Genomic DNA, 24806 nt, shown 5'->3' with positions numbered 1-24806 from the left:
GAGTCATCCCCTGAAAATTTGAAAAGTGCAAATTACTTTATAGACCCCCATTCCAAGAGACTGGTATTGCAGTCTAAACAGAATATCCCGACTGGTGTGTAAAGGACACATTAGTCAATGTAATAGTGCCATCTAGAGGTTTTTAAAGGAATCTCCTCAGATTTATGGAAACTACTGAGGGCAAAAGAATATTTTTCTTTTATTTACTCTAGCAATTTGCTCACTAAATACTTTGATGTAATACTCAAAGACAACTACAGGAAATAAGGCAAACAAATTCCATTTATTGTGATCTCACTTTATTAGGTGCACTTGTCATCTTAAGTGAATAAAATATTGAACTCATTTACTGGCCACCCCTCAGACGGAGAACAAGGTGGAGGGTGGACTCCTTCTGGATATTGTAGTCGGACAGAGTGCGGCCATCTTCCAGCTGCTTGCCAGCAAAGATCAGCCTCTGCTGGTCAGGGGGGATGCCCTCCTTATCCTGGATCTTGGCCTTGACATTCTCAATGGTGTCACTGGGCTCAACCTCCAGGGTGATGGTTTTGCCGGTGAGGGTCTTGACAAAGATCTGCATGCCACCTCTCAGACGGAGGACCAGGTGAAGGGTGGACTCCTTCTGGATGTTGTAGTCGGACAGGGTGCGGCCATCTTCCAGCTGCTTTCCGGCAAAGATCAGCCTCTGCTGGTCAGGGGGGATGCCCTCCTTATCCTGGATCTTGGCCTTGACATTCTCAATGGTGTCACTGGGTTCCACCTCCAGGGTGATGGTCTTGCCAGTGAGGGTCTTGACAAAGATCTGCATGCCACCTCTCAGACGGAGAACAAGGTGGAGGGTAGATTCTTTTTGGATGTTGTAGTCGGACAGGGTGCGGCCATCTTCCAGCTGCTTTCCAGCAAAGATCAGCCTCTGCTGGTCAGGGGGGATGCCCTCCTTATCCTGGATCTTGGCCTTGACATTCTCAATGGTGTCGCTGGGTTCCACCTCCAGGGTGATGGTTTTACCAGTGAGGGTCTTGACAAAGATCTGCATGTTTGCGCCTGAAAAAGAAGAGAAAGTGAGGATAACGAGGTATTGTTTCAACTTCCCGTTTATCTTGCTTCAACTATTCAGGTGGGGGAAGTAGATTTTATCATCCCGTCGATATTCATTCTACGTTAACCTATCATCATAACTTAATTACTTGTCTCTTCATGAAAGACACGGCAATTAAAAACCGCAAAGTCGAACAGTTTGTGGAGTTCAGTGTACAGAGCGAACCGACTGGTAAGAGGGTGGCGATTCAAGCATAAACGCCATTTTGGAAAAAGCCATTGTTTGCCTTCCTGCTTTCAGTCTAATGGATGACACAGCTAGAAATAAAGTCGTGTAGTTTCTGAAGACCAACAGCTGTTCTGTTTTACGGTGTTATTAAAATTGCCGACAAAAAAAGAGAGAACCTGCCAACCAAATTGCTTGAAATCGTTATTCCTGGTTGCTAACCACCATACGTTTTCCGGTAATTAGACGTCAGCTGACTGGGAAAAACAAATGAAGCCAACTGCAGTAAAAAGTCATTTAGACGAACTATACGAAACAGAAGCTATCCAAGAAAACGGTTAACTGTATAGTAACAGAAAACATAAAGCACAAAACACGATACTTACAATTTTTCAAAGCTAGTCCACTAAATTGCTCAAAAAACGGCGAATTCCGCTCTCTGACTGCTGTTGCTAAGAGGCGAGCGTTTTTATACCCTCCATGCACCCATCACGTGATATTCATCCGCTCACGAAAATAGTCCTCGTTTTTTTTTGTTTGTTAGTTTTGTTCTGTATACCGTTTTTTAATTAATTACTTTTATTACATTGTCCGGTCTTATACATATTATTAAAATCCTTGAGCCTATAAGATATTATTCAAAAAGGTGCGCAAAACCGCAGTATTAAAATGAATGAAGCACAGTCAAACATTTTGTTACACGTTAAGATTTCAGGCTATAAAAATCAACTTTCTAAACGAGTGGTTGCCAAACTTTTAACACAAGCCCCACCAGTGGTGGTTCCTGAAGGAATGCGAACCTGGGTGAGCCCTACTACTCCGCCTATAATATATAATTGATTTTACAAAAGATTCTAACAATATTTTTGAGAAAACTGGGGTTCCCTTTCGAAAAAACTTACTAGATTGGGCCGATTCAGATTTGGAATGTATTACATCTCCTGCATTTTGACATGATGAAATGCAGTTCATATCCCTTTAAAACAAAAACGAGTAGCATACTAACTCTTGAATTAACTAATAGAAATATTGAATCAAATACCAGCAGCTTCCAGGGCCGGCCCAAGGCAATGCGAAGTAAGCGGCTGCTTAGAGCCCCCACGCCACCACAGGGCCCCCAAGAGCAACAAACTAGCATGACAAGAAAAATATATATTTAAAATAACATTGAATAATGCAATAATTACTTTATTGTTTTTATAGATAATAATGAATAATCTCTTCCTGTTGATGGCTGCTGCCACTGTTGGGAAACAGATACTAAATTTAGTGTTTATCAGTTGATGTTACTTTCAAATAGGTCAAATAAAATGGCGTACTTAAATACCACTCTGCATTTTAAAATACAAATTATTATTTTTTATTTGTTACTCCTGTAAGGTTGAAATTAAGTCATAATAGTACTGGTATAATATATGCTAATTACAAATAATGCCAATGATAGCAGGTACGTTACATACATAGAGCATCTTAGGAATTATGAATAATCTGGCGTTGACATGTTGGTATGGGGGGCCCCCAGAAAAAGCTGCTTAGGGCACCAAAAAGGCTTGGACCGGCCCTGGTAGTGTAATCAGATTAGCTAACTTGTACATCTAAACTTTCTTATGATGCCCACTGTTTTAAATAATCAAAAACCAGTTCAAGATTAAGTGATGTAACCTCTTTAAAGTCCTCTACTTTGTATGCTTCACCCTGACAGAATGAAGTCCTGGGTATGTCGAACATTTTAAAACTTCAGTATGTGGCAAGTATTGGGAGATACTTTATCAATGTTTTTTTTTTTAACTTTCACTCAATTTGAAATTTTCAAGCATGAAACACAATTAAGTTGGGTTTGATGTCAGATGAGAATTAGTCACCACCAGATATTATTCCTGTTGTCTGCTTCAGGTCCAAGAAAATATTTACAAGTTCCAAATTTGCTCCTAGTACCAGCCCAAGTACCACTGGTACTTGTATCATACCTTAAGAACTATTTTCCAGTTTGCAACAAGATTGACAGCTCTGTCAAAAACCATCACTGTTTTATGAGGATATTCGATATTATACATAAAAATTAATTAACTAATTAATCACTACGTACCTTGAACAACGATTGTTTTCTCACTAGTTAAATGCTAAACCTGTTAATTACAAATTGTATATCTTTCTGTCATTCAATCAATTCATATAAATATAATAAAGTTATGCATTGGAGAAATTCAGCTCAAAGCCTCATTTAACCTTGGATGCCCCTGTGGTTAGGGATGATGGAATGTTCCGCTTAAGAGGAACTGAAAGGTACACAAAATTACATTTTAGAAGTTACAAAGGCATGACGTACTTTTAAGATAATGTAGAATCAGAAATATCAATATTAGAATATTCAAATGTGAAATGCTTTTAGTTTAATTGTGAAACCTAGTAGCAATGAACTTTGTGATTTCCTTGATAGGATAACTGAAACTTTCTGTCTGATTCTACATTAACACGTTTCACACCACAACGAGACTTTGGTTAATTTCCTTTCAAAATTTCTAATATATGTGGATGTGCAATTAGGTTTCAGTTTTGCTATAAGGAGTGATAGTTAGAGCCATGTAACATGACTTCAATAGTCTGGAGAACTTCTCATATATACTGCATCTCATGTATTTATCAATTACCTACAGCTATGTCTATTCCACCTCTCATTGATTATGTGACATGGAGTAAGTTTTTGATGTTGTGACTAACAAAATGGAGGTGTGCCTGGCCAGCAGCTGACCAAAGTAGTTTGTCTGCCTAAGATAATACTTAACCAGTTCAGAATGTTGAACAGATTATTGAAAAAGTCATCAAAAAACTGACAAAATATATCACAATTTTCAGCAATATGAAGTAACTTTTCTTTAACAAGTTAATAATTTCACCTTTTGGCCAACTGACTCTTGAAAAAATGTATATGTGGAAAGTTGTGATATTTTGATCATGCTTGAGTTGTCTATTGACATTTTATTTTTGAATTCTTGGCAGCTAGAGTTGCTTTAACATTAACTCCAGCAGCATTGAAAATGTACACATTTTAAATTACACCCAAAGTGCAAAGTTTAATTCCTGCATAGTTTATCACACACACATTTAAGTCTTTTGATCAATCACTTCTGCTAACATTCTAAAGGAAAAGCCTAGTAGCTTGTATTCATTACTGATTTAAATATTTTATGGTCGGAGTTTAACGCTTTCAAAAGGCAAATTCAGATATTCTGTTTTATAGAACTGTAAAAAAATACTTAGACATTATGGAATCAATGGTTTCCTTAATTCTGACAAATTAACCACACCAGAAAGATAAGTTTAACCTTTTATTAGGTGATATGAATACACACTTTGGTCACTTAAGTTGTAACATTTTTGCAATTTTACATGTCATACATTAAATGTTGACATGGGAAACAAGTTAAGAGAACATGGAATCATTTTCTTTTTTTTTTTAGAATCATTTACTGGCCACCCCTCAGACGGAGAACAAGGTGGAGGGTGGATTCTTTCTGGATGTTGTAGTCGGACAGGGTGCGGCCATCTTCCAGCTGCTTGCCAGCAAAGATGAGCCTCTGCTGGTCAGGGGGGATGCCCTCTTTATCCTGGATTTTGGCCTTGACGTTCTCAATGGTGTCGCTGGGTTCCACCTCCAGGGTGATTGTCTTGCCAGTGAGGGTCTTTACGAAGATCTGCATACCACCCCTGAGACGAAGGACAAGGTGGAGAGTAGATTCTTTCTGGATGTTGTAGTCGGACAGGGTGCGGCCATCTTCAAGCTGTTTGCCGGCAAAGATCAGCCTCTGCTGGTCAGGGGGGATGCCCTCCTTATCCTGGATTTTGGCCTTGACGTTCTCAATGGTGTCGCTGGGCTCAACTTCGAGGGTGATTGTCTTGCCAGTGAGGGTCTTGACAAAAATTTGCATGCCACCTCTGAGACGGAGAACCAGATGAAGGGTGGACTCCTTCTGGATGTTGTAGTCGGACAGGGTGCGGCCATCTTCCAGCTGTTTGCCGGCAAAGATCAGCCTCTGCTGGTCAGGGGGGATGCCCTCCTTATCCTGGATCTTGGCCTTGACATTCTCAATGGTGTCGCTGGGCTCCACCTCCAGGGTGATGGTTTTGCCAGTGAGGGTCTTGACAAAGATCTGCATGCCACCTCTCAGACGGAGGACCAGGTGAAGGGTGGACTCCTTCTGGATGTTGTAGTCGGACAGGGTGCGGCCATCTTCAAGCTGTTTGCCAGCAAAGATCAGCCTCTGCTGGTCAGGGGGGATGCCCTCCTTATCCTGGATCTTGGCCTTGACATTCTCAATGGTGTCGCTGGGCTCGACCTCCAGGGTGATGGTTTTGCCAGTGAGGGTTTTGACGAAGATTTGCATGCCACCTCTCAGACGGAGGACCAGGTGAAGGGTGGACTCCTTCTGGATGTTGTAGTCGGACAGGGTGCGGCCATCTTCCAGCTGCTTTCCGGCAAAGATCAGCCTCTGCTGGTCAGGGGGGATGCCCTCCTTATCCTGGATCTTGGCCTTAACGTTCTCAATGGTGTCGCTGGGTTCCACCTCCAGGGTGATGGTTTTGCCGGTGAGGGTCTTGACGAAGATCTGCATGCCACCCCTAAGACGGAGGACCAGGTGAAGGGTGGACTCCTTCTGGATGTTGTAGTCGGACAGGGTGCGGCCATCTTCCAGCTGCTTTCCGGCAAAGATCAGCCTCTGTTGGTCAGGGGGGATGCCCTCCTTATCCTGGATCTTGGCCTTGACATTCTCAATGGTGTCGCTGGGTTCCACCTCCAGGGTGATGGTTTTGCCGGTGAGGGTCTTGACGAAGATCTGCATGCCACCCCTAAGACGGAGGACCAGGTGAAGGGTGGACTCCTTCTGGATATTGTAGTCGGACAGGGTGCGGCCATCCTCCAGCTGCTTTCCGGCAAAGATCAGCCTCTGCTGGTCAGGGGGGATGCCCTCCTTATCCTGGATCTTGGCCTTAACGTTCTCAATGGTATCACTGGGCTCCACCTCCAGGGTGATGGTTTTGCCGGTGAGGGTTTTCACAAAGATCTGCATCTTGCACCACCTTTAGAAATTAAAAGAAGGGGGAATGGGAATAAAAAAAATAAGTTAAAGTAAATGGCCACAACTTGTGAGAGAATAAGTCTACAATAATAAAAAAGAAAAAAAATAATGTGACATTAAGATATCAGACCAAAGGAAAAAAATGAAATTATATATATGTTTGTGTGTATGTATGTATATATGTATGCATGTGTGTATGTATCCATTAATGTTCTCAAATAATAGGACCGCGCCTTAGCAACCATTAACAGCCCGAGCGCCATTTTGAGCTCATAGACTCTTTGTTCGTCAGTTCCCCTCTAATGGCCGAAACCAAAATGTCGAGTCACTGCCATTACTGGCAAGCACTAAGCACCTCGCTAAACAAACAACGGAGAACAAAGTAATGGTAAATTTAATTAAATAGACCAAAGAGTCTCCGGCCAAAATTAAATCGGTGTACGTTACCATCCTCAACTGACATAATTTTACATTTCGAAAAAGAATTAAAGCAAACAACAAATATTAAATACTACTACTATTGTATTCACTTGTAAAAGCCTATTACAATGTACACATTATATTACATAAATTGTACTTAAAGTATACTTACAGCTTTCGAAACTGTAATAGTTACTTCTGTAATCGTCTATTCTCGACGTCTTCTCCCGTTGAAGAAATGCTGCAGTCTGAAGCGCGACCCTGTCTTTTATGTCGAGCTGAACGTGTCAGAAATTCATATTAGTCCGCATACAAAAGTAGTTCTCAAAGCCCTGAAATGAACCCTTTCCATAAAAATATAAGTATGTACTGTGATGCTTTTTTTGAAAGCTTAACATTTAATTATATTTGATGTTTTGAAAATGTGCTAAAAGTTTAAAGAAAAACACATTTTCTTCAGCTGCGGAATGATATCTTAGTGGTAGTGAATGGTCATTCCCCAGAATCTACCAGAAACGCCACGACAACAAGAACTTGCTCCTCTCTTCTGATTGGATAACAGTGATGTTTGTTTGTCTTGTGATTGGTTGCTGAGTTACAGTAAGTAAAGTATGATGACTAGCATATTTTTCGATAGTTATAACGCATACTTATTTAAGAATTATATGCAGCCTTTTGTTGACGTTTTTTTGGATAGATGTAAGGTTTTACGGTGAAATTAGGGTTTCGGCGACCTCGTTTTCGATTAGACGAAGTAAATGTCGACATATGTTTTTTCTATCAAGTCGAATGACTGCATTTCTCAGTCTACGGTAATAACCACATGGACATGACCAGGCAAAATCCCAGATGTATCACCCAACTGATTCCTTTTAATATATAAAATATGTTGGTTGTAGCAGTTGTAATAGAGAAGGTATGCCATTTTAAAATATTATACTCAAATTTAACCTTGAAAAAATGTCTTAGTGAACGGTAGCAACTCAAAACGCTGAAAAAAATTACATTTTCTGTTTCGAGGTCATTTTTGTGACAGAGAAATCAAACAAATTATGAAAATAGTAGGATTTAATGATGCACAGCCCGTTTTATGACAACAATAATGATATAGTCTAGTTATATCAGGATGTTTTTTTTTTTATCTGTTTAGCTTGAGCTAAAATATCTTCTCATTTGAATAGATGTCTATTTTTAACATGTATGTGAAATAACCTTTTTTCCAAACATATTGACTGCTGGCCACTAGCTTTAGTAATTTTTATAGAAACATCCATTGACTAGACTATTTGGTTAATATTTAAGCTTTTTCATCTGTAGCTTGTGTAGAGTCACAGAAACAAATGGAGACTTTGAAAAATAAATCACAGAATCAACAAGCAGAGTCCATTTTTAGTTTGACATAATATAAAACGGCAAGCTCAAATGGGGCTCTGTAACCTACTTGGTGTCTATTTTGGGGCCACATAACTGACCATAATGGATAACTGACCCCAGAGCATGTATAAGTTATGTATTTGGGTCACAGCATTCCCTTAGTCCACCCATCTGGGACCATGTCATATGACACCGAACTCGTGATCTAACACATCACTGCTTGCCAACATCATGCAGGCTGAGCTGGTTCAACCTCTAAGGAATGTGTTTGTTCACGTCGGCTGTACTTTGCCCTTCCCCTTGCTGGAAGCAATTATGAGCTATCTCAACGAGTTTCAGGAAAACAACACATAAAAGAAGAACTAGGCCTAGCCCATACACTGTACGTACAATCTAGCAGCCTACTTTTGTAATTATCTGTTCACACATAAAATAACGTATTCAGCAGTTAAATCTGATATTGGTGAAAGGTCTTCATTGTGATTGTGAAACTTATCAGTGTTGCACTTTGATCAGGTATGCTCTGATTTCCTGGATAGGACGACTGGAATATTCTGGTTGGGTCCAGATAAGCAGGTTTCGCAACAAACATGTCACAAGTGATGGAGGAAATGGACTGCAGTTGATTTAATTGATGTACCTAAAGTAAGGCTAAAGAGACATAGATAATTCATATATTTATGTACGGTTTTGTTTATTTCTCTTATTTTTAGAATGGAGCTTGTGAAACACTCTGGTGGATGCCACTGTGGAGCTGTTAGATTTGAAGTCTGGAGTTCCCCTGACCTTCATGTATTTCACTGCAAGTGTGTATTCTCAAACTAATTTCTTGATCTTTACATTGAGATTAAATGATACACAGGTTGACTCAATTTACTAATTAGATAACTTCTAAATGTTACTTCAGATGCTTTTAAGGGTATGATTGGAAAAGGGGAGGGAGGGACAAATAGAAATGAACGTCACATTTTGAAGGTTTGCATTTGTACCAGTTTAGAAAACCCACATATTCTTCTCAGCTGTGTTCTACCCTATGTTGGTCTGTCACACAAAGTTTCAATAAAACACTTTAAAGGTTATATTTGTAAAGTTATAATGGGTGGAAAAGTTCTAGGACGCTGCTTTCCAAGGTACTGTAAAATATAAATCTTAATTGATCAGTTTCTCTAGTTGTAGTGTCTGCACGAAAAAACAAAACCACCATTTCATCGTACCGAAGAGTCGCTTTACTCTCTTACAGGTAACTGGCTTGCTTCAAACACGTTAATGGTTATTTAAAATCTAAAAAAAAAAGAAAAGGTCTTAATGCTTGTGGTGTCTTCTTTTTTTGTAGGGAGTTGACAATCTGACGACCTATACCTTCCAGACCCATGTTGCTAAACACACCTTCTGTAAAACCTGTGGAGTTCAAAGTTTCTACACACCACGATCCAATCCCGATGGATATGGTAAGACCCCAGCCTCAAGTATTGACATGAGATGGTCACATTACTCTCATAACCTGCTTATCCTATTTCACAACAAGACTGTGTTTACACCAAATGACTCCTCCAGAGTTTACTTCCACAGTATATGTAGAAAACAAAAATCTTATGATCATAATAATATTGGGAACTGAAAATTCCCTTGAAACTTGACGGTAAACTCATCTGGTAAAACCAGGTGTTATTGAAATATACCGAACATGAGCAGGGTTTTTTGTTGTTGTAGTTTTTCAGTTCCTATGTTTCTGTTTACTTCCTCAGGCGTTGCTCCACACTGTCTGGATCCAGGAACTGTGCGCAGCATCATTGTGGAGACGTTTTGCGGGGAGAAGTGGGAAGAAAGCATGCAAGCTCACAAGAGCATCAAAGACATGTCTAAACCTGAAGGGGACATGCTGTAAAAATAACTGCTGCTACACAACTTTGAAAACCACTTTTTTTAATAAACATTGTGCAAAATCGGAACAATAAGAATCTGATATAGTGTTTTCATACAGTGTCCTGACAACATTCTTTGAGTCTTTTAAACACACAACATGATTCATTAAAACTATCATCTGCTTTGTTTGTAACAACTGCACATGAAAATGTGGAAGCTTAAAGGTTAACAATAGGCACGCCCTCACAAGCTGGAACATTCAGTAGATCTTCAGATTCTTCGGTCCTTGTGGAACGACCTGGAACGTGTTTGTGAACATGTACCTCGAGAAGGTGATGTAGAGATACCGAAACCAGAGAAGCTGAGAGCGATGACACAGCATGGCAGCCTGTGAGGGATATGTTGAGATTTAACTCGAGATATGATGAGAACATTGGCAAATGAGTGATTGTGCCTAATATTGTCATTTATGCCTCTGACAGCTTATTTCATGCTGTTAAATATGCTTTCCTAGTGCATAAACATATCACAATGCACTAAAAGGGTGCGTGAGTCTAAAAATACAATATGACGTGTCTTGTGGGCAAACCTGTCCGCCCTAAGGCTTACTTTGGCTTGCTTGTAGCCTTTTGGGCCAACAACACAGTGGAGGTGTGATGGTAGAAACCAGCTGAAGGGAAGGTCCAGGAAGGAGGTGTACTTCCTTAGAAGGCCTATGGTTTCCAAGGCGAGCAACACACACTCTGTGAGCAAACACAAGGGAGACTCAGACAGCTGGTAATGTTAAAAGCTCAGGGCAGACGGTATTTAGGCAGACAATAAGGTCAACCTGCTTTTCAAGTTCTTAAGACGAGAAGTGTGCCTTTACAGCACTCAAATAATACGTCGTATAGAAGATCTCAGACTGCTAATGTGGCGCAGACGGTTTCCCCTCACATGCGGCAAGATTAGCTGATATCCCCTTACAGCCTGATGGCGAGGGTTATCACCAGACTTAATGGTCAGCTACTTCACTCTGAGCCAACAGCAGGACGGGTCGTCAGGGTGAAGCAGATGGTGCTTTGTAGAGTTTTATTCTCGTCCTTCGTCCTTTTAACCATTTACCACGTAATGACCACAAACATTCAGGGAATTGTTTTTTATCTTTATGTGATAACCAGCACACAGTAGTGTTTAAGTGGAAGGAAAACAACAAATTTCACTCTTTTCTTAAATAAAAATGAGTAAGCACAGAGGGATATTTATCTTTGGTCATTTTAATGATTATAGAGTGGCTAAATCCAAAGGAATGGCTGACAGGAAGAGTGTAAAGATACTGGGCTCACCTGCTTGTGCTCTAACAGAATGTGGAGAATTTTATTGCCAGTCTCTTCCTGGATAGACTACCACGCTTTATACGGTGGTAGTTAGTTGGTATATCCTGCTGTGAGTCAGTCATAAAGTTGCCAAGTCGGGGACTTACCAATTCTGATTTTGACTGGAGCAGATTGGGGTTTTTTTGTCTGAAAAGTTGCTAAATTTGTAACAGTGAAGAGACTACTGTTAACAGCGGACCTGCAGAAGTGACCTGGTGAGCCATCAGTCAGCCCTGTCTCACAGCAGAGCAAAACGGCACAGTGGCTAATTTTCAGACTTTTGTGGCAGTAGATAAGATCAGTTTCACAAGTTATTATCAGCCAATCGCAGATCTCCAAAAACTAAGAAAATTGGGACCGAAATCACCCTAGTAAGTAGGGCACCCCTACTTACTCTTTATATATAAAAACAAGCAAGTAGTTTGTAGTTGTCATGTGACAAAATGTAGAAAAGTTAAAGGAAGATGAGTACTTTTGCAGGATTCTTTATTTCTTTACTCTTCAATCATCTCATTTATATTTATTGCTTTGGGTAGTAAGTAGAAAAATTTGCTTTACTTTCATTTCAGTCTTCTACTGAACCTGGTGGTTCTTTAGAAATGTTTCAAGGAAAACAAAAGTAAAACTAAAAGGCAACAATGCTTCTATGGAGACTCCTGAAATGAGGTGAAGAGGAAGAATCTGAAAGCACACAACTACTGAGGCCAAACTGGCTGAAAGTAAACCGGAGCAGAGAGGAGATTGTTGAACGTGTTTGAACAGAAGAGGGTGCTAAACACTCATTAAACAGGCAAAGATCAGCCAGTCTCTGCTGGACATCCCAGAGCCTTCAGTAAACATGTCAATCTTCTACAAGTTGTCTTTGTGTAACAGCTTACCTTTAGGCAATTCACCAGTAGAAGCAAGATGTCTGCAAGGGAAAACAAGAAGGTTTAGTGTTCATATCACAGGAACTTGCATAAGTTGCATTTATGTTGCAGGTATTCATGAAAACCTCCAACTGTGCTGACTTTTTCACACATTTATTCTTTGTAATCTGTTTACAAATGAGCAAAACACTAAGATCCTTAGCGGCGTAAAACTAGCACACACTTCCTCTGGGCTCTAGCCTCATGGAAATCACGAGATGGCGTTTGATAGGGCTCACTTTTTAAAACAACAAACTAGGCTAACAGAGAACCGTAACCATGAAGGTGCAGCCAGTTGCTAGAAGGAGATCTAAGTGCCTTCTAGGGATTGTGATGTATTCTTCACAAACACATTTCTTTAAACCAGCAGTCTGGCTGGAGGGCGGCCTCTCCAAACCGAAGCAGCCCTCTTCTCCCTCCCTCTTCACCACTTCGGGGGACAGGATTTACAGCCGCTCGCTAGGAGCCAAGCCCAGTGCCTCAGAGGACTCTGTTTGGATGACCTCTCAGCTATGTAACAGACCAATTCTGAAAAACATCATCTCTATGCATGTGTGTGTGTGTGTGTGTGTGTGTGTGTGTGTGTGTGTGTGTGGATGTGTGGGCGTGTGGCTATGTGTTTTCGTGGGGAAGCATTTAGAGGGATGGCTGTTGTTGTGAGTCCAAATTTTCAGCATTTTCCTGGAAAGACTTTTATGACTGCGGAGCGGACTGCTTTCAGGGTTTTAGCGTTGGCGGTTGCCAGAGTCGTTCTTCTGGCTAAGTCCTTCATGGCCAGTCCTTACCTGACAGCTTTATAGATTGCTACGTGATTGGCATGACCGCTCACACCTCTTCCGTCAAAGGTCAGCACCTGGAACAACAAAATTGCTCAAGGTTTGGGTAAAAAATAAAGAAAATTGTTGGTGTCTAAGACTACAGTTAAAGAAACCAGAGCAATAAAAAGAAAAGATGTTGGGGTTAGTGGAAGCATGCTGGTGCCTGACCATGGAGCTGCATGGCAGCTGACAGCCGGATATTTCAGAGTGTTTTTCTGTGCATACTTGAACACCACGGGAGGAAACAAGACAAAAAAAAAAAAAAAAATCAGGTCAAAGGGAGAACAGAAGGCGCATGACTAAAGATGTGAGCGGCATGACCGTCTCACTACCATGACTTTCTCTGCAAAGTCTAAACTCTCCTATGCTCATGAATCTCCATGTCAAGAGAAAGACATCATGTCAGACAGAAGAAGAAATATTCAAATGGTTTTCAGATAGTTTTAAATAGTTTCTAAAACAAACATAAATGAACAATGCAATATGTTGGAAGAACTGTCTTTTGTTTTTTTTATATATTATTTTGTTGCACCTGCAAGTCTGTTGGAGTTTTTGACCATTTCTCCTCTCAATCTGTCCCAAACTTAGTCAAATTGGAGACAGGGCATCTGTGGATCTCGGTCTGGACAATAGACTGTTCTAATAGGGGTAGGCATTTATTGTATCGTTTATTATTGATTGTGATAAGATTTGTTTTTATTGATACCATGACAAATTCCTATTAATGATGGTTAAAATCCCCCAAAACTCTCCATATTGTCGGGATTGGTAGTTTTACTATGTTCTCCATTGTTTGTTTGATAAGATAAATTTGAAAACATGATTTAAAAATCCAAAGAGATGTTTTTGTCCTTAATTCAGTGAAATAACTCCTTTAGAGCCACAAATGCTATGTGACCTTTCAGAAAAAAAAGATAAATATCTATAATAGGAATTTTGTTGTCATTTTTAAAAAAACTACTGTTTTATTTCTATTTTTAGGTGCTGAAATAAAGAAAAACATGAAACCCTGCAAAAATAGGATGAATATATTTTCTTCTGTGGGGTGTTGATATTTGTGGAAAATGATGTAAAAAAAAAATTACAATATCTTCAATTTAAAGACAAATAAAATAAAGATCTAAAAAACATCTGTTGTAGAAATTTAATATAATCATTCTATGACAAAAAAGGAATTCTAAAAACTCACAATTGTAATATATGTAATTAAAGACATTAGTTAGATCATTTTTAGTGAATTAAGAGTCATTGTGGATGATCCAAAGGTCATTGTTCTTAAGGGAATCGCCAGTCTTCAGTCTAAAAGTATTTAACTCCATTTACACTGTAAAAAAAAGTCTCTAATTGATGGTAAAATACCAGCAGCTGTGGTAAATACAGTTAAATTCTGGCAACTACAGCTGCCAGATGAAGTTTTTTTTACAGTGCATATTCCCATCAATTTTTTTTAAGGTTTTGTGGCTCTAGTGTCCTTTATTTCAAAGTGCTAAGGCAGGAAAGTAGGTAAAAAGAGAGAGGGAAGACCTGCGACAAAGGTCACCAGACCGAGAATTGAACCTGTGACGGCCGCGTCGAGGAGTAAGGCCTCCTTATGTGGGTTGTGCTCAACCGCTGCGCCACCACAGCACCCCATATTCCCATCAATTCTGACCAACTTTCCTGACCCAGTTGAAGAAAGCCTTGCCACTGCATGATGCTGCCACCATTATGTTGGTGTGTTTAGGGTTCTTCAGAGATGGTTATTGTTGCAAGTCCAAATTTTGGGCTTTTCATGACTGTGGTCATAAATAATGAGCAAGGCATAAATTTTGACTGCACAACAAAAGAACAACAATGCAGTAGGCCGAAGAAGCAATATTACCACTTTTGGATTTTCAGAACAGATGTTTCTTTCTGTGTGACTAACACGAGTCTTTTGCCCACTATTGGGCTGCATTTTTCAACAGCTGAGCTGGACAGAATAGGAGGAGATGGTGTGTTTGTTTGTCTACTTTAGTCAAGGGAGCCTGATTGCACTTCCACAATCTTACAAAAAGAACTTGTTCTCCTGCTCTCGTGTTGTCTTTGGTTGGGGGTATTTCCGATTTAAGCTCTTGTTGATATAAACCAGATGTGTGGAAAAAGTAGAATATGATTCTAAATTTACTGCATTCCCATTAGCTAATAGCACGGAACTGTGCTGGCGGCCGATAAGAATCTATGTGTAAACAGATTTCGACTTTCTGCTGCAGCAGAAGCCATTTCCTCTGCGTTTCCAGGGCTAAAAATGCAAAGTGGGTGGGGCTAAGAGGGATTATTACACACGCCGCAGTCAAACGGGGACAATGAACTGGGCAACTGGGGCGCCAAAACATATGTATAATATAAAACAACAGGTTGAGAAACTTTAAATAACAAGGGGGAAATTAAAAGAGCTTTACTCAGAGGTGAACCTACCATGTTGATGCAGCGATCTGTAATGAGCCTCAGTACTGCAGAGGAGACTAATGAGACGCTCCATTCGGCTTTGGGATCATCTGGAAGTTTTCTGTAGGGGGCCAAAAAAAGAAAAAAGGAAAAGGAGACTTTGATTATCAACAAGATCAAACACATCACCGCCTTCCTGTTTTGCAAAAAAAAAGGTCAAATCTGGCTTTTATGGAATTGCTTAAAGCAGAAAGAGGTTAGAGCCTACACTGAATGCGTCATTTGGAACTGTGAGAAATGCTGGAAAAGACTGGAGTGGTGCTTCACTTTTCACCAGAACAATGGCACTAAACATACAACCAGAGCTCCAATGAAAGTATATACAGTATATATGTGTGTTAGAATGGCCTACTCGAAGTCCAGACCTTAGTCCCGTTGAGGATTTGTGGTAAAATGTAAAAATAGCCTTGTAGTTATCAATGCATCCAAAAATCTGCTTTTTTTATATTATTTTGAAGTTGTTCAAATGTAATATGTTCATCCCTTTAGAAATATAAATCCACATTTATGCTCTAAGAAAAATAATAGAAATTAAAACTTATTAATGTAGAATTTCTGTATTAAAAAATCTGCTCTCGTCCCATTATAACGACTAAGCTAACACCTGTTATCCACTCCTTTGTTGCACTAAATATGTATTTTTTTGCTTCAGAAAGATCATTTGTAATAAAATTTGGAAACCATTCTCTAAATCCACATTTAAAACCTTTTATCTCAATTCTAAATAGTAAAGTTATTAGAATATTAGGTACTATTACAACATAATGAACTAGGAAAAGTTTAGTAAGAAAATGACTGTTTTGATATTTTTAGGCGGAAGTGTCCTTCTGTTAGCATCTAGCTTAAGAACGAGTGAATGTCTGGTGAGTTTTTTGTATTCTGTTGTATTAAATCCAAAATCATTTAATACAACATTCAGTTGGAGAAACATTTATGTGATGATTATTGTGAAGCTATAGCTAAGATTAACAGATTGTTATGAGCCATAAATATCCAATAATCCACCAATGTCACTGGCTAATAATAAAGCGCATGCTTTCACTGTAAAAACCAGGCTGAGGTCTGAAATGCATCTCAGAACAGAAGTCCAATTCAAGTGTGAAATCTTTTATTTTTGCAACTTCAAAAATACAAGAAGTTATTTCTGTCCAAAGCTCCATCTTTTTTCTTTAACAGTGCTTTAGAAAGTGAGCTTTTGTTAGGTGCACAAATAGCTGAGTACTGAAGAGTTCAAAGGTTAAGGGTCGATAGCCCTGTAGCTTCTCCTTCATCTGAAACTGCAGCCTGGAGGCAACACAAAGCACAAATCAAACATCAAGGTTGGCCAACCCACCCTGCTGACCTACTAAACATTCACCAATCCCCCATTTTTGCTGCTGAGATACAACGCTGGGTATTGATCTCCTGTGTTTCCCAACATCCTAAACTCAAGAGGGAAAAACACACGCACACGCCCACACACCTTGACACACACACACACACACACACACACACACACACACACACACACACAAATAAGAGCAAAGGGGCTTCAAATCTGCTTAGCGATGAATTTGGCTGACACGGTTCACAGCAAAAACCCAAAGGCTTGAATCAAAAATGGAGTGAATGCTGTTTTCACTTCTCTGCTTTCAGCTGATAAAAACTACAAAAGGTTGCTGACATCAGCAAGGAAGAGTGTAGCTGTAAACTTTTAAAAGATAAGGAGAAGGTTTTAGTGCTGATGTTATTGCATACATTGCAGAGATTTTCCATGTAAGGCCAGAGTTTGATACATAACAAGAATGAACACGTCTGGGCTACACTTGAAAGTCTTTATTTACTTGGGGAAGTTTTTAAAGAATAAAAACAATTAAATATATAATATCTGGTGCGAGCTGCAGCCTTGCTTGCTTGTGAGCTGCAGGGGTGGCCTCGTGTCAGCAGTTGTCTCCCTGTCTTTTGTTGCTAACAAAGAGCCAGGACAGTGGAGGTCGCAGAGGGAAGTGATGGATTAGAACACATTTCTATTGGCTGCCGGGGCCATGGGGGGTCAGGCGTTAGGGGGAAGGGGGCTATGAATGCCACAGCGAGGAGGAATGAGGGTTCAGAGATAGTTTAAAACTGTCCATCATGGACTGAATGCAATGCCCTGACAATTTGATACCAGTGACCTACTAATAATGAGGCCTGGGCATCAGGTTAGGTCTGCTTTTGTCCAACCTGAAACTAAATGAAAACAAATAAATAGGAGCACCCTATACAAACCAAACTCCTTTGCAAAAGTTTTCACACCACTCACATCTTGTTACATTACATCCACAAACCTCAACGGGTTTTATCCAGATATTACACGGCAGAACAACACAAGCTGTAGCACTTAACTGGGAAATGAGAGGCTGTGGTTGTGTTTCGACAAATAAAACCCTTGAAGCTGATAATACAGTCTGAGAGTTTATGCAAATTTATAAAAATGAAATTAAATAATTGAATTGTGAAATTTCAAATAAGCTATAAAATGGATACAGCTACCTTTTTTTTTTACTTTGCATGGTAACACAAAATAATTAAGCGTTGGCTAATGTAGCCCAACCCACAAAATCCTACATTTAAATGATAGAAAATATTTTCAAAAGCACTTCAAATAATATCACTGGAAATACTTAAACTTATACTGAGAGCAACGTCACTAGGCTACCGTGAATTTAAATGTATATTTTTGTTGAAAAATAAATACTTACTCCCCTACCTCTTTGGTTTCAGAGCAATGATTGTCTTGTCTGATGCTTGAAGCTCACTCATATACAGTTAAGATTTAGAACATTTCTAGAGCGCGCCACAAATAGCTGTGAACGGATTATCTCACCCGAACAGTATTACGTTTAGCTGATTCTCTATAATCTTTTGAGAAATGTTTATGCTTAGGGTATGGCTTTATCCCCTAACCATTTCTTCAACTTCTTCACAACTCTCTACCTGTCTGCTTTGTTCCTTGGTCTCCATGATGTTCTGTGTTTGGTATCCTTCTTTAACAAATGTCTATGGCCTTCAAGAGAGCGTCTGAATTTATAGTCAAATTTAATTACATGCATTTAGAACCTTTTCTACCTAATACACCTAACTTTCTATATTATTTAGGGGTAAAGAAAATACACAACACAGTTGTCAGATTTCAATTTTGAAAAAAAATATCTATCTATCTATCTATCTATCTATCTATCTATCTATCTATCTATCTATCTATCTATCCCTTCATATTTTTTTTGCATTTTTGTGTTGGTTCTTTATATAAAATCTCAACAAAATGCATCAAAGTTTGCACTTGTGATTTGATAGAAAGGAAAAAAGTGGATGGATGGATGGATGGATGGATGGATGGATGGATAGATAAGAACAAGATCCACCTGGCCTTTCTCCTGCTGGATGCAGGCTTTCAGCTTCACCACTACAACAAGACAAACTGTCCCAAAGTAACCTCGCCAGATCCTCTTTGTAGCTTTGCATGCGGATGCCTAATTGCTTGCAGGCATCTGTACGCAGTTGTTGAACTTTGATCCAGTAAAATGATTCTATGTGTGTGTGAGTGTGTGTTAGAGAGAGCTTGTTTAGTCTACAGGCCTGTGGAACTGCCAGACTTCTGTCCACACGGTCAGATAATATGTCCTGCTGGGAACAGCCGAGGTGCCACTGCACGCTGACAGAACTCCCACAATAAGTCACTGTAACAAGGAGTCTGCGGCTGCGGTAGCTAAGGCGACTGACACACGTTGTTTCATTATTTACATGGTACTCGTGGCCTGCAGGTTTTACCACGCTTCACACATGTCCAATAAATAGCTATAGGATTAGTGTCGTAGTTTTGACAGGAAGTTTATACATATCACCATTCATGCGTGAAGAAGCATGGATGTGATGCTTAATGGTTGTTATTTATCAATCAACCAACCAATCAATCAATCAAACTAACTAACCAATCAATCTTATTTCAACAGCACAATTCAGCAACAAGGCAGTTCAATGTGCTTTACATCATAAAAACGCAGTAATAAAAAGTCATAAAACAGATGACAATTGTGAAACCAGTGTCAAATATTACATTCTGACCAGTGAGATCATCAAAATCATCAATACATAAATATCATGTTGGTCAATGTGCCATTTCTTATGGTTCAAAAGCAGGTGGGTTTTTATAGCCTTGATTTAAAGGAACTTAGATTTCATCTGTTTTACAGTTTTGCAGATTTGTGGTGCATAGAAGCTGAATGCCGCATCTCCATGTTTGGTTCTGGTTCTGGTTTTGGGATGCAGAGCAGACCAGAACCAGAAGACCCCACATGTTTCTTCTGTCCTCTCCAATGAGAAGTTACATTTAGACGAAAAGAAATCCCTATACTTTATGTAAGATTCGAGACAATTGAGTACTGGACTGGAGAGTCCTTCCCAGCTCATATGGGCAGTTTCTCAGGGCGGTACTAAAGAGAGGGAGGGATACAGATGAGCGCCAGATAAAAAAAATTATAACTTACATGTCAGTTGTGCCATAAACAAATTTACACGTTTAGGCCCCTTTGTTTTTAGTTGTCACCCATTACCAGGTGAGTATAAATCAACTTTGGTTATTCTTAACACTGATCAGTGTATATTTAAAACTTGGAATTTCATGACAGGCTTCTTTTTTTTGCATCATGCTTGATGTTTATATCACTACAGAGGTTTGCACATATCCTACTGAAAACCACAGCGTCCAGCTTTTAATTTGCTAGGGAGAGAAGATCTGGAAATCCTGGCATTGAAGTAGTCAGAGTCAGAGACGGACATTGATAGAAGTTCAGTCTGATGAACAATGTGACGGTGGGGCAGTGAGATTTACACAGCGAGCAGCTACAATCGAACCCAGGGAGCAGGGAGAGGTCAAGCACGGGCAAGCAAGGAGGCACCAGAGGGTGCTCAGATCGAATTTGATAGCAGAGACCCCGGTGTGCTGCCGGCCTCCCCCAACCCTCATGCTGTTATCACTGCTGTCCCATCGGCATTGAACTGCTATCCTGAAACGGAGCTCAAATGTTATTCCTGTTATTCGAAGAAATGATCTGTATTTGCATGAGAGCTTGTCTGACTAAGATCTGTCGTCATGTAACCGCACTAACTCCTCCCTCATCAACAACGCAGCCCAGCACAGAGGACAGCTAGGGCTTTCACTGTTGTGAAACTCATTTTTGTTTTTTCGGTGGCCCTAAACCTCTTCCGTATTCCAGAGTGATTTTAACCCGCCCCTAGAACTACTGTCTTCTTTGACAAACGTGTTTTACAGCTTCTATTTATTTTTACTTTGGATTCAGGTCAACTTGCAGAAGGAATTATGGAAATAAAAGCCAGATAGTTTATTAAGATATTTTCTGTCATTTGTAATTGTTTAAGGAAAAATAGTGAGGAAAAAAATCTATTAAAATCAGAAACTGAATTTGGTATTTTCAGAACTTGTAGATTTTATTTTTAAACCATAGCGCACAGTCAATGAGATGAAGCCACCACAGCGACTTCTTGACATACAAACAAAACTTTGTGGAGAGCGAGATGTAAATCTGCACTTCAGCCTGATCACGTCATCCCCACTTTGAAACAGGTGGTGGCATTATCATGCTGTGGGGATGCTTTTCTGTTGCAGACGCAAAAAAATTAGCCAGAGAGGGATGAAGGTAGGAAAGAAGCCTACAAATAAACTTGACCTGTCTTGTTGTTGCACAGATACAGAAAGATTTTAAATTGTCCTTCACGTGGATAAAGAACCAGCCCAAATATATGACCTCATTACAGTTAAAGCTACAACCCCAAACCGACTAGTTCAACTCTAATGATCAATGTGGACTAAAGGTTACACTGTCCTTTCTCTGTCTTTGGGCAGAACAAAATGAACGCAAAGGAAAAACAAGAGCATACTTGAACCGGTGAGAGAGGTCGGGAGCAAAGCCAAAGTGTGGCTGGCTGTGTGCAGACACAAGCAGAGAAAAACAGTTTACAATGACCTACATTAGCAGTGCTTAGTGTGTCGCCACAATGTATCGTGGCGGTTGGCCTCAGCAGACGTGGACACGGGGAGGCGTAAGGGGGACCAGTCGGTAGCGAGTGAGCAGGCTTCTCAAAGTGCTGATTAGGTGTGTGTGTTTAGGTGTGTGTTTCAGGCAAACAGGGGAATACAAGGAAAGGGGGGAAACGGACCACCCTCCAGCTCAGCAGAAGTGCAGACAGTTCGGAGAACAAAGTTCAGCTGTATTCTGTGAGCAAAAAGATGGTAAAATGGTGAGGTCTGAGCAAGCGTGCTGAAGCAAGCACACGCACACGCACAGTTGTTCTTTGGGCAGACAGTCTGGGCATGAGGTACCAGCTCATTACTGGGAGTTCCAGGTGAGTGTCAGAGTTCATCCAGCTCTCCTGGTGAGCCAACATGCCGGGACTCACATGGAGGCAGCTCAGAGCTGCTGAGAAACTCCAAACATTTGAAAGTCAGGCTGAAGATTTTATCCACATTAAACAGAGAGAGAGAGAAAAAATCTCTTTCACTAGAAAATTATCATTTCAAACTTGAGATAAAAAAAATGCTTCAAGCTGACTTTTTAAACTTGCTTTACAATATTTTGCAAAAATGTAAAAATAAAAATATATTTTGTTACATACAGGAAGTAGAATGGGTGTTGGGATTTTTGGGGGGAGTTTTTTTTTTGGTGAATTTGGTGTCCTATAGGGCAGACTTATCAACCTCCTTACATAACACATCAGCTCAGAATGAATTACGTCACTTGCGGGCACAATGCCAGGATGTGATTTGTGGATTTGTGGTCAGCGCTTTGTGTTTTGACAGACGCTGGCTTAAAGGAAAGAATCTGACGCTTTCCAAGAGGCAGATAAGCAATGAGCTAAATAAAGAACATCCATCCATTTATACAAATCTTCAATCAGGTTGGGTCTCTAGAAAATCTAGCACTGAAACCCAGGCATGCCTCTGGTCAGCTTGTTCTTAGGATCCCAAAGCATTATTCTAATTCTATTAAAGCAATCTTCCTCCCAGTAAGAAATCCCCCCAAAAGCCCCACCACCCTATGGAGACCACAATAGTGGGTTGGAATATAAAAAGAACATTAATCAGCACATTTACTTTACTTAAGAAGATTCCCCTATTTCTACATTTTTATTAGTTTTAATAACATTCTGGAATTTTTTGTACATTTTTAGTAGCCATTTCTTTGCTGTTTAACTTGTGTTTTTAATGTTGTAAAGTGTCCTTGGGTGTTTTGAAAGGCGTTGTCAAATAAAATTTATTATTATTATTAAAACATTTACTTTAAATTGCTTGTACAATAATCTGTACCAGAGGGGTGTCCGAAGAATAGCCCAATCTGACTTGCGACGTGATTTTAGAAGTCTAGATAAAGCAAATTTGGCCCCTCAGCAGTCTATCTTGATGAAGATAGACACGTTTTTATTTTAATCAAAATAAAAATAAATAAAAAAATGTTATTGTGTCATTGAGATATCCAGGTAAAGGAATAAAAAACATGTTTAGAAATTCTGATTTTTTTTAACATTTCTTTTTAAGATAAATTTAATTTTAATCCATCCCTGGAAAATGATGAAATCAATATGACACTTTTTCTGCTGACTTTTCCGGAGTCTGTGGGAATTCTGGCCTATTTTTTTCTCGAGAGTGGAGCTGACTCCTTTAAAAAAAATCTTGTATTCTATTATTGTTGATACTTTCTTATTACAAGCTTATTTCAATAAGTATTACAGCAACCTGCAGTTTCATTGACATTCATGATAGAGCTGTTCAAAAAGCCTCTAAAGCAAACACTTTGTCTATGATCCTAACCTAAAGGTTTTGCTGCAGTTTTCCTAGAATGATACTTGGACAATTGTCTTATTTTTAAAATTATTTTACCTCCCTCATTGTCCTGGTTACTTTGTCTTTTGCTAAAAAAAAATCATTGATCGTCATTAAGTCTGGTTTGTCACTGTTGTAGTAGTTTAAAGCTTTAAAAGAAATGTGTCAATTAGTACAAATAGCCCAAGCTAATAGAAAGACAGGAATAACTAAATTACTGACTTCCTATTAGTCAGGAATAGGAAGTCAGGAAACTTGATCAGTGTTTTTAGTTTGACATTGATCAAACTAAAAACAAAGAACATAAGTTTGCCATTAGTAATTTTGTTTTAAAAAATCCATAATAAGCCCCCCCATCAAATAACAGTTCAAGTAAGTTAATCAAGTAAAAGCAGGTATTTATGAGCTGCATGTTGTTGTAAACTTATGCTTACTCGTGGTTTATGATGGTGACTCTGGAGGCTGGTATCCCCAACACAGCACAGCTTTTGAGAAGTTCTTCTCTGCGCTGAGATCCCTGATGATAGTAGTTCCCTGTACAAAAATTGCAGAAAAAGTTGAGTCTACAGGTTTATCAAAAATAAAAAAGTATAATTTACCCCTATGAAGTTTATGAAACATATATATATCACTACTGAATGATAGTATTGTCAATTTAATTAGGTCTGATTAAAATACATTGCTGATTATCTTTCCATCATTCAACAAACTTTACTCTTACCACTCAAATTATGTTACGGAACATACGCGAATATCAGTTTTCTATGGCTTTTACATCCTACTTAATTATTACCTCACCTTGAAGATGTTCATGTTTTCAAACTGAAGATTACTTTTTCTATAGCTTCAAGCTTAAAGGTGATGCTTTGTTGATCTTTAACCTTTGTGTCTTTTGGCTAAGGAGATTTACTTCAGAATCTAAACCCGAACGGGTGGATAAAACTGAAACCAAACATTCTAGATAAAATACTTGGTCAATGTTCCCTTAACTTTAAACTGCCTTGCTGTTATTATCAATGTCAGTCGGCGTGTCGTCTTCTCATACCTTCAGACAAGCACAGCAGGTGTACGCTGGCATTTAATTCAACTAGTCGTATGATCGTTGGGGCAAAGAACATGCACTCATCATCCGGATGCGCAGTAACCACCAGAGCTCTGACGTCAGCGCCAACTGTTTTTCTCTCTGACGAAACGTTGAAGGTACGTTTCAGCGAGCTCCTCAAAGCGTGCCATTGTCGATTGTAAATGCATTTTATACAAACTAAATAGGATAAAACGGCGAAGAGGACTAGGTAAACATACATTATTTTGACCGTCCCCGTAAACAGTCCGTGTAAGGATATAATTCCAAACCGTCAATGGTTCCGAGTGTAAAAAAAAAAAGAAGAATAAAAAGTGCATACATTTT

At 39.4% G+C, this 24806-nt stretch overlaps 3 protein-coding genes across 17 annotated transcripts; 1 reads left to right on the top strand and 2 right to left on the bottom strand.

Annotated features, from left to right (window-relative positions):
- Positions 1-277: 277 nt before the first annotated feature.
- LOC114152813 (polyubiquitin-C) lies at positions 278-7065 on the bottom strand. 3 transcript variants are annotated; one of them, XM_028030863.1, is made up of 3 exons: positions 6932-7065; positions 5641-6340; positions 278-1030 (listed from the first exon to the last, which is right to left on the bottom strand). In XM_028030863.1, exons 2-3 carry the CDS (start codon positions 6328-6330, stop codon positions 347-349), a joined length of 1374 nt encoding a protein of 457 aa, XP_027886664.1. In that variant the 5' UTR covers positions 6331-6340; positions 6932-7065; the 3' UTR covers positions 278-346. The 3 variants fall into 3 exon arrangements, with proteins under 3 accessions (XP_027886664.1, XP_027886666.1, XP_027886665.1); XM_028030865.1 differs by having other exon boundaries at positions 278-1044; positions 4737-6340; positions 6932-7064; XM_028030864.1 differs by lacking the exons at positions 5641-6340; positions 6932-7065 and adding an exon at positions 1651-1797 and having other exon boundaries at positions 278-1044.
- A 144-nt stretch (positions 7066-7209) lies between these two features.
- Positions 7210-10082, top strand: cenpv (centromere protein V). 13 transcript variants are annotated; one of them, XM_028030870.1, is made up of 6 exons: positions 7604-8515; positions 8650-8778; positions 8847-8939; positions 9295-9373; positions 9467-9581; positions 9879-10082. In XM_028030870.1, exons 2-6 carry the CDS (start codon positions 8768-8770, stop codon positions 10016-10018), a joined length of 438 nt encoding a protein of 145 aa, XP_027886671.1. In that variant the 5' UTR covers positions 7604-8515; positions 8650-8767; the 3' UTR covers positions 10019-10082. The 13 variants fall into 13 exon arrangements, with proteins under 13 accessions (XP_027886682.1, XP_027886679.1, XP_027886674.1 ...); XM_028030881.1 differs by lacking the exons at positions 7604-8515; positions 8650-8778 and adding an exon at positions 7210-7359 and having other exon boundaries at positions 9310-9373; XM_028030878.1 differs by lacking the exons at positions 7604-8515; positions 8650-8778 and adding an exon at positions 7210-7359 and having other exon boundaries at positions 9304-9373.
- pigl (phosphatidylinositol glycan anchor biosynthesis, class L) lies at positions 10040-24744 on the bottom strand. Its single transcript, XM_028030867.1, has 7 exons — positions 24444-24744; positions 23833-23932; positions 15514-15604; positions 13045-13112; positions 12230-12261; positions 10606-10739; positions 10040-10384 (listed from the first exon to the last, which is right to left on the bottom strand). Exons 1-7 carry the CDS (start codon positions 24700-24702, stop codon positions 10256-10258), a joined length of 813 nt encoding a protein of 270 aa, XP_027886668.1. The 5' UTR covers positions 24703-24744; the 3' UTR covers positions 10040-10255.
- Positions 24745-24806: the final 62 nt, after the last annotated feature.

Source organism: Xiphophorus couchianus, chromosome 11, assembly GCF_001444195.1.
Source record: "Xiphophorus couchianus chromosome 11, X_couchianus-1.0, whole genome shotgun sequence".
In the NCBI taxonomy this organism is placed as follows: domain Eukaryota; kingdom Metazoa; phylum Chordata; class Actinopteri; order Cyprinodontiformes; family Poeciliidae; genus Xiphophorus; species Xiphophorus couchianus.
This window is presented reverse-complemented; position numbering and strand designations above follow the sequence as displayed.

Excerpts from the sequence above, each read along its gene's own strand:
- LOC114152813 (XM_028030865.1), bottom strand. The coding sequence starts at position 6,330 with ATGCAGATCTTTGTGAAAACCCTCACCGGCAAAACCATCACCCTGGAG. Across the intron at positions 1,045-4,736 it reads TGTTCTCCGTCTGAGGGGTG|GCGCAAACATGCAGATCTTT; the intron begins GCCAGTAAATGA and ends CTTCTTTTTCAG.
- cenpv (XM_028030868.1), top strand. The coding sequence starts at position 7,528 with ATGTTTTTTCTATCAAGTCGAATGACTGCATTTCTCAGTCTACG. Across the intron at positions 7,572-8,846 it reads ACTGCATTTCTCAGTCTACG|AATGGAGCTTGTGAAACACT; the intron begins GTAATAACCACA and ends TCTTATTTTTAG. Across the intron at positions 9,582-9,878 it reads ATCCAATCCCGATGGATATG|GCGTTGCTCCACACTGTCTG; the intron begins GTAAGACCCCAG and ends TTACTTCCTCAG.
- pigl (XM_028030867.1), bottom strand. The coding sequence starts at position 24,702 with ATGTATGTTTACCTAGTCCTCTTCGCCGTTTTATCCTATTTAGTTTGT. Across the intron at positions 15,605-23,832 it reads GTCACCATCATAAACCACGA|AAAACTTCCAGATGATCCCA; the intron begins GTAAGCATAAGT and ends GGCCCCCTACAG. Across the intron at positions 10,385-10,605 it reads AAGGCTACAAGCAAGCCAAA|GCTGCCATGCTGTGTCATCG; the intron begins GTAAGCCTTAGG and ends TATCCCTCACAG.